General features: G+C 43.9%; 1 protein-coding gene across 1 annotated transcript in view; it reads left to right on the forward strand.

Moving 5' to 3' along the window:
- The window catches only part of NFIA (nuclear factor I A), a 322110-nt gene that overhangs the window by 104294 nt on the left and 208449 nt on the right, over positions 1–9367 (forward strand). The window contains exon 2 of the mRNA XM_017733521.1: positions 1984–2515. Within this exon, the coding sequence (XP_017589010.1) occupies positions 1984–2515 (532 nt within the window). The remainder of the gene's footprint in view (positions 1–1983; positions 2516–9367) is intronic.

Below are 9367 nucleotides of genomic sequence, written 5' to 3' on the forward strand. Positions count from 1 at the left end.
CCGTCGTTAAACTCACAGCAATTTTTTTTTTTTTTTTAAACTTTATTGAAATTTGAAACTATCATCTTTTCCCATAGAGGAGGGAAAAAAAAAAAAGAGGAATGTGCCAATCATTGGAGTGATTTATTTCATTTTACCTGCTTTTATTTTAATAATCATTCATAGTACTTTGATTGCTGCCGCTCTGCTCTAATGAAATATTTTGTGCTGTTAGGAAAGTTTTTAGCAATCTGTGTTTAAATAAAAATAAATGCAACAGTGCTACCTATAGATTTAAGTATCTGCAATTCTGGGGCCACTCAGAATAAGTGCAATGAAAGGTTTTGGGAAGTCAGCAGAAGGTCTTGATTTACGACAGGATTTTGCTGATAGATATTTCTACTATTGATTTCTCAATTTTTCATAATTTCTGAAAAGAACCATGCAAATTAAAATAAAGTGTTGAAAGAAAGTAAGATATCTGTTTTAATAACCATATTTGCACGACCCACAATGATTTGGGTAGGAAATGTACGCCACGGGATAATTAAAAAAAAAAAAGTTAGTTTGTTAATCTGAAAAATGCCCAATGTTTTCTTGCACGGGGGTAGGCAGCGGGTGGCTTTTCCCATGCTGGGGAAAACGTTCCACAAATTACTTTATTTTTCCCTCCTGGAGGGCCCAATCCTGAGAAAAGGAGGAACTGGAAGCAGGGACATCCCCAGCACGCGGCGCTGGATCAGGCCCCACAGGCTGGATACGTTTTTATGTGCAGCCTGGAGTTCGGTCGTTCATTTATTCATGGGAAAACACAAGAAGCATGGCCCCAGTATATTATAATACATTTTGATTTCTTTGGCTGATTTATGTAATACTGTCTGAGGAAAAGAAATCTAACTGTATATATAGTTATTTAAAAAAAAAAGAAATCAAGGGGTCTTTCTCACCCTTTTTTAGCGTCAGCTTAATTTTAATTATTATTATTTTTGTGCCAAGGGAGAGGGGTGATCTTTAACTCCTCGTTACACAAAGCAAGCAGTGTCTCTGGATGGCCAAACTAACTTTCCGAGTAGGACATTTCTTCTTAAATATTTGAAAATCTGACACAATTAATAATTCTTTGCATATTTGCTCAAGTTGTGCTACAGTTTTCTGTTACTGCGTTTTTCAATTTTTCCTGGTTTTTTATTATTTTTTTTTTTTAATTTTATGGGAAGGCTCAGAGTTTGACTTTCCCTAATATGCCCAGATATCAAGTTTTTTTTTTTTTTACTTTTTGATGAAATGTAAACAAAACTTTAAAAAAAATAAATAAATTGCAAGGCTTGCTTTTTCTAGGATTTTAGTGTTAGTTATTGTTGCGCTCACGGGATAAATCGACCGCGGTAGTTTTCACTCCCTTCCCTGTTTAGGAACCAGAGTGAAAACCACCCTTCATTGTAATTGTATATACAGCTATAGTGGCATTTTACTTTTCTGCCGGCTGCTTTTTCCAAATATATCTTAGGGAAGTTTTACTATACTTTAGACTTCCCCATACAAACATTGATTGGCATCCAAATGTTTAGGATTTGCCAAATTGGCGGGCAAACGCTGGCTACACCGCAAGCAGCGGGGTCAGGGAGAGAGCAAAGGGAGATACACGCTCCGCAAGTGGACTTGCAAAGGAGTTTTTAGCTTTTAACTCATTCTGCCCTTCTTTTTCTTTTTTGTTTTTAAGGTTTGGGGACCGGGGAAAGGGCCCCAGCATTGCACCATCTCCATCTGGGTGTTTGGTTGAAGTTGGACCCTGTTTTTGGGGGGTGGGAGCAGAGGTTTCGGGCTGGCGCGAAGGGAAGCGGGGATGTGGCGGTGGCGAGTTCAGGGTCCATCATCGAGGGGTTCCACAGCCCTTAAAATTTATCAGTACCCTCCTGATTCTCACCACCCCATGAAAGCCCCATTTGTGAAGACTCTTTGTTGATGGTTTCAGTGACATCGACCCTTCTCTGTAACTTTTTTCAGGATGAATTTCATCCCTTCATCGAAGCACTTCTGCCTCACGTCCGAGCGTTTGCGTACACGTGGTTCAACCTGCAAGCCCGAAAAAGAAAATACTTCAAAAAACATGAAAAACGCATGTCAAAAGAGGAAGAGAGAGCCGTGAAGGACGAACTGCTAAGTGAAAAACCCGAGGTAAAGCAAAAATGGGCATCCAGACTTCTGGCAAAGCTCCGGAAAGATATCAGGCCTGAATTTCGGGAGGATTTTGTTCTCACAGTCACAGGAAAAAAGCCTCCGTGTTGCGTTCTTTCCAATCCAGACCAGAAGGGCAAGATGAGAAGAATTGACTGCCTTCGCCAGGCAGATAAGGTCTGGAGGTTGGACCTTGTTATGGTGATTTTATTTAAAGGTATTCCGCTCGAAAGTACTGATGGCGAGCGCCTTGTAAAGTCCCCACAGTGCTCTAACCCCGGGCTGTGCGTACAGCCCCACCATATAGGAGTTTCTGTTAAGGAACTCGATTTATATTTGGCATACTTTGTGCACGCAGCAGGTAAGTGCCTTTCTCTACCACCTTCTCCAACTTTTCGGTTATCTCCGTGCCGGGTGCCGTGCCCTGGCGGCGGCTGCATGAGCCGGGGAGGGAGCTGGGAATGCCGGTTATCGCTCTCCCGGGGCGGTGAGGAGGGTGCCAAAACACCCCCACTCCCTTTTTTTTTTTTTTTTTTTTTTAATGGGGGTTTTTAAGGTGCAGCCACATAAAAGTGGCTCTTGTTTTCCGCGGTTAACAGCATTTTGGGCATCCTTTACAGGTGTTATCCTAAATGTTGTCCTAGGAGGGCTCACAGCTGGACGCGGCTTCCTTTACCCTCGTTTTGGGGGAAAGCAGACAGATTTTAGTTTAATTTTTTTTTTTTTTTTAAATAAAGTTTGTATATGTTATGCACAAAGTAGTCCAGGAGGGCTAGAGGTGCCTGAGGCCTGTGGGTCAGGAGTACCAGGTATCCTCACCCCACAGAGATGAGATGGGGAACATAAATCCTCCAGGACCGGGTTTGGAGGGAAAGGAGAAGAAAGTCCCTTGATAGCAAACCTAGTCATCAGGTCTGAGTGGACATGAAACAAACCTCTGGGTAATCCTAGGGGGAAAAGGAGGCATTTAAACCCCCCCAAAATATCACAATTTATACACCTAAAAGCTAAGCAGGTCTTGAAAAAAATTCCTGATTTGACAATATCGTGCTTATGAGGAGGGGCTGAGATGTTTTAACGTGTGATGAAAATCTTGGGATCCCAGAGTCCAACACAAAGTACACTCTGCCTGCGGTGTGACTCGGTGTGCTCAGAGGATGTGTAGAATGTTGACTGGATAAAATAATATGCTACTGTAGTTCTTCTGGTTGATTGTAGTGCAGGAAAATATGCTCGTGTGAAGTGCGAGGCCCTGAGTTTCATGTATGGGATTCATGGGTCCCGCAGCATATCCTGACTTGTGAGTTGAGGGGCTGGACAGGCTGGAAAACCAGAGGAGCCGGGGGGAGAGAAATCATATTAGTAAAAAAAAACCCACTTCTGTATAAATATTTATCGGTAAGAAAACCAAGCAAATTACAGCCCAGGGAGCCTGCATTTCCCATGCCAACTTCTTTCAGAGGATCTTGCAGAAAGTTTTGGCTTCCCCAAAGTTTTTCTGCGCTGAGTCCCTGCCATGGTTGTTGTGTTAGGCAATGTCGCCGCTGGGATTTTACAGATATGATCCCTGTTCAGAAATAACTTTTGAGTATCCTCATGGTATTTCCTACAGATAAGCTGCAACATTTACTTTGCACTTCAGTGTGAGGTGGTAAATCATACTGCACATTTATGGTGAAAGGGAAGTAGGCAAATATTGAGGAAAATTATTTATTTACTCTGAGCTTTATTATGGCCACGGTGAAGGAAGGATTATGGATAAATGACTAACTGAAGGGAGCTTGGGGCTGGGGCATTTCAGGTCACTTCCCATTCCATCACCGACCCCGAGGGGACCATGGACTCACATCCCCTTTGTCTGCCTCAGTTTCCTCCTCCGCATGTCGGAGCAGGGCGATACATTTAAAATGCTTTGATATCCAAATGGAAGCTATAGACTGCTATTTACTGATCTACAGCACGCAGGTTTTTATTATTTAGATTTATATATAGCATGGTGCTGGTAAATACTGGTCCATATTGTATTTCCCAGGCCCTCTGTGGGGCACACAAGTTGTTGATAGAAACCAACGGTCTTGGCTTAGCTTGCATGTAGGGTCACAGAAATGTAGGATGGGGAGAAAAGGACCAAACCCAGGGGTGGGAGTATTTCGGGGAGCTTCAAGGGATCCTCTCCCTGTTACAACAGTCGGGCAATAGATGTTATAAAAGTTCAATATTGTGATTAGGAATATACCATCTTATCAGCACGCTGGAGGCAAACAGTAGCCTTGCTAGCAAACTGTTATTTATTCCTGCCTTCATCATCAACAGGCAGCGATCGCACCGATTGTCCTTCGGACTCGGTGTTTGCCGCGGAAACTCGGTGCGAGGCCTGGGCGCGGTTTTTTGGGGTTAGATTTGGGGATTTGTGTGAGCAAAACACGGCACCGCGCCGTGTTTTCGGCCGTTGTTTGCTGATTGCACGCATCGCATTGTGCTCTCAATGCAGTAGCGTGTGCTGGCGTATTCCTGCTAAACCTCAGCGGGGAGGGGGACGAGATGAATTTTGGGAGGTGGCACAGCGTGGTCGCTGTCTATATGGCTTCACAGAGGTGTACCGAAAGCTTTGCGTAGAGCTACCTCTTTTTCTTCCCCCTTTTTCCCGTTTTTTTCCCCCTCCGATGTATCCCAGCAGTCTTTGTTACACCTGAACATTGGCCAAGTTGACAGCCATTGGTTCCCGCAGACCCGCAGTAATGGCAGCTTGTGCCGGGTGCGCAACAGGAAAATTACAAAAGAAAAAAATATTAAGGGTCCTTTGTCTCCAACTCCATCAGACCTCGCTCCCCAAATGTATGGACCGCGTATTTATAAGGAGGAAGTCACCAGCGCAAATATTAGGTAGGCTGGTCAACTTACATATAGCGGATTTGACAAGCATCTGCTATAGTACAGAAGATTTGTAAACACTAAACAATGTTTTTACCTCCTTAAAAGTTTTGAGAAGTTGCCAGTATTGGCAGGAGGCACAGACTCCGAAACGTGCTTGAAGATACGTGCCAAAACCATTGTGACCTTTTCACCCATAGTGCTCGCTTCTCTTTTTCTTGTGGGTTTTTTTTTTTCCCCCCACTTTTCGTCTTCTTTTCTTGGGGGGAGTATTCTGTTCCAAGATGCCCTTATTCGAGATGACTTCGGCGGCAAGATGTCCCTTTCCTTCTAAACATGTAGGATAATTATTGCTTTGAATCCACGCTTTTCCTTCAGTAGGCACTATCATCTGTAAGGGAACACATGTGCACAGATTTAAATAGTGCTTCTTACAAAGCTACTGAAATCAATTATTCTCTTTAAGAGCTGGCTAGAAGGAGAAAACAAAAATATGCAAATAGGCAAACTACATGTCATTTTCGTTAAAAGGATAAAAAAAAGAAATTGAAAAAAAATAAAAAGGAAAGGAAGATCGGTATTTTGTGAATTAGAGGTTGACCAAGAAATGTATTGAAATCTAGAGTATTGCTCTCAGTTTGCAGTTTCTAATCTGCTTAACTAAAAGCAGGCGGCATTTTCATACCCTGAACTTGGGTTTGCTTTTTAGTTTTCACTTATTCTGCTCTTGTATCAAATGACAAGTTGGAAACCATTGTGGCAAACCGTTTTCTTTGTGGGAGTCGAACAGTAAAGCTAATTTATGACCGGTCCTTTACCAGATGATCTGTATCAGAATCTACAATATACTAGGCACGTGGCAAGGTCACAATTTAAGTTGTTAAGGTCACAACCTTAGCCACCAGGCATTTGACCTTTTAGATAAAGTTAACCTTTGTTCATTAGTAGGCACTCAACCGAGAACTTTCTGGAGTTTTTTACTGCTTTGGAGTTCCTCCTGCTAATGCGATCAGATTGGAGAATAGATTCGCAATAGAAGTAGTTAAATTTTCTGAGAGGTCACAGATTTTAGAGACTTCTCCAGTGGCCGAAGCGGGATGGCGGGCCAGGAGGCGATGCTGCAATGCCCGGTTTATTTTTTTGGCCGGCCATCGTTATGCGCTTCAGGCGAGAATTAAGCTCGTGAGGTATTTGTGGCAGAGAAAATCTTTTAATCTTTCAGAAGGACATTTAAAAATCCCAAATTTAAGAAGAAATCTGGGGCTAGGGTTTTATTTATGTGAGCTCATTTTTCTGCTCATGTTTAGACTCGAAGGCAGCGAAGATGCCAGAACTCGGCCTTATTTCTGTGACTGAAAATTTACTTAACCTCTAGAAGTGCTCTGTGGCTAATTGCTGGGCAGTGGTATATAGCACATGACCTTGAACTTTCAGCTAGGCCCATTTTACGCTCCCATCGACAGATTTAAAATATTCTACTTGGACCACCACAAAGAGGCATCGATGGGAATAACCCAAAGATGGGTTAATGCAGAAAGCCCCGTACCCATGGAGGTTTCGGGGGGTCCAAGAGGTACCCGAGGCTTTGAGCCGTAATCTTTTAGTACAATTGGTATTGATTGTTGCTGCATTAATCCTGTTAATAGCTGCAGCCGGGCCGGGTGTCGCAGGGGTGGCAGAGGTGTCCTGACAATACCGTACGTCACTGAAAGAGCTGTCGCAGCGCCTTGAACTCCTGATCGCTGCTCTGCAAAAGTGGAGCGTTCGACGGTGGAAACTATTGCTGGCTCATACAGAAACACACACCATATTGTTTACTTAATTATGCCAGAGCGAAGGCTCATTTTTAATTATTTAGCTGACTTTCTCGCTCTGCTCTGATACCACATTTATTATTTAATTTGAAATCAAAAGGGCTTGCGCTCCCGTTAGTTTTTGATGCATTTTACTTTTGTTTTGGCTACGTTATTGTCATTCCATCGTACGGTAATCCAGATAGCCGTGATATGCAGATTGGCCAGATGGTCATGTTAACAGATTGAGAACCTACTTCCCACTGCTAAAGAGCAGGTGTAAGATCAGTGGGCTTTTTTTTCCCCTTCTCCTTTCCTCCCAAGTTTCAACCAAAATGCTCTTTAGACAGATCATAATGGTAGTTAAAAAGGGCACATTTCAAATGGTGTTTTTTCTGTGGAGATAATGCATAACGTATATGTCGTTCTTACGCATATCTGAAGACTTTTAAAGCATCCATGACATTCCCTCCACCTATAATGCTTTGAAAAACCTACTTCCAGCTCATGGCTCTTCCAGTGTATATCCAAAACAGTCCTTAAAGTTTTTTTTCTGCAGACAGATTGCATTTACTCTTACCAAAAAAACACTTCAGGCAGTTTCGCAGCAGGTATCTCACATGTGTTCCCTGCGCACGGCTCCCAGTGCATGCCCAGGAGAACCTGAGCAGATCACCATTCAGCTGAGATTTTAATATTTGTGGGCTGATAGAGTTGTTTTTCTGCTCCATTATTTTTTGCCAAAGTGAGACATCTGTAGCTTTAAAGAAAAAAAAGTGACACTAAGACATCTCACAGTATTTCTGCCCTCAAGGAATAAAAGGAGAAGGCAGATTTTGCTTTGTTTTAGCCTTACAAAAAGTACCCATAAAAAGTCAGTGGTGGGAGCCTGGATCTCTATCTCAGTCGGGAGAGGTGAGCAGAGGACAGCTACAGCTCCTCAACACCCCAAATTTCATGCACCCACCTATCATGGGCATGCATGGGACGCGGCAACCTACACACCCTGTGTGGCACAGAGAGATATCCCCATCTTCGAATGCTCTCCTCTTTGGGGAGCAGGACTGGCTGCTCCCTGCAGCCACGAGCAGGGTGGGAGCTGACAGAAGCAGGATTTAGGTGGGACAACTGCTCTCCCTGTGCGGGTGTAACTGAGCCGGTGAGTATCCGTGATAATTCAGATACTAACTGGTGCGGCACTCGGGACGGCCTGCTCTATCACGAACCCCTGGCAGGAGTTCAGTCATGTGGTTTAGCTTTTCCCTTTCTCCAACAACAACAACAGCAACAACAAATAAACACGGGATAAAGGCGTATTTCATATGCCCAGGATGTTTTCCAGGTGATGGGTTTGGACAGTATAAGGGTGTGTTATTTTCATGCCTCCTTGCTCTGAGGTGCAGAAGCAGGAGAAGCCTGTGAGTGGTAAGAAAGTTGCCCAATGCTTCTGGCTTTTCTACAAGCAACTGCACTTTTATATTTCCCTTCTTTTCCACCCAATGATGAATAGCATTAATTTAGATCTATTTAAGGCGAGTGTGGGAGAAACCACAATCTTTGTTGTGGTCACTGCTGTACACAGCGGGGCTGAATGTTTCTCTTGGTTGAGGCCTCAAAGCTGAATCTGGAGAACCCAAAACATCGTGTCAGCTTTTCAAACCCTTCAAAGAGACAGTGGAATCCTAATTGTTCATAAAACCCGCTATTTATTATTACAATTACATATTTTCTCCCCATTCGGATGTAAAGGAAAGGGGCATCCCTCACTTTCTGTGCCTTGAGCTTCTTCACAGCTCCTCCTCCTCCTTCCCCTGATGCTTCTGGTTCAGGCACTGGTGAGGTTTTTACAACCAGCATACAAACCCCATCCCACTGCTCCAAAACCCCTCAACCTCTCCCCAAAAGCCTGCACTTCTCAGTGGGACCCTTTGAGCGTCGGAGACTGTCCCCAGCGAAATAACTTTGGGGTATCTTCACTGGGAGCCATGGATCTGGCTCTGCCCCTGCTCCTTTCCTCACAGACAAGGGCTGGAGCTGATGATTAAATTACAGGCTGTAAATTCAGGGGAAATTATTTTAGCCTCCTAACAGCAGCCAACCCGGACGTTTCCTTACGCCAGTGAGGGCTTGTGGTAGATAAGCCTTGTCGGTGGACTAAAATTCATTTTAGTCGCTTTGGTTTTCCCATTCATGTAGTGCAACCACATCTCTGGTTGTTGTTAATTGTTGCCTGCATTATGGGAGCCACCAAAAACTGTGACTGACATCAGCACCTGGGTCATAGTGCCTCAGATGTGTGGGGCGGTTTTACCCCAGCAAGTTCTTTTAGGGCTTGCAGCATTTTATCCCCAGTTGCAAGGGAGCGCCTGGACGAACCTGTCATCACAGTGTAATCAATTTTAAAGAGAAAACAGAGTATTTATATATATTAAGTGTTCCTAGGTACCATTCCCCCATGTCTCTACCCCAGGGGTGGCTGTAAGGTGCCTGAGCTCAGCCTGTGTGTGGCACCATCGTGGCTCCGGGTGTGGGAGCGGGCGGTGGCGGGG

This window comes from Corvus brachyrhynchos, unplaced genomic scaffold (genome assembly GCF_000691975.1).
Source record: "Corvus brachyrhynchos isolate BGI_N302 unplaced genomic scaffold, ASM69197v1 scaffold34, whole genome shotgun sequence".
In the NCBI taxonomy this organism is placed as follows: Eukaryota; Metazoa; Chordata; class Aves; order Passeriformes; family Corvidae; genus Corvus; species Corvus brachyrhynchos.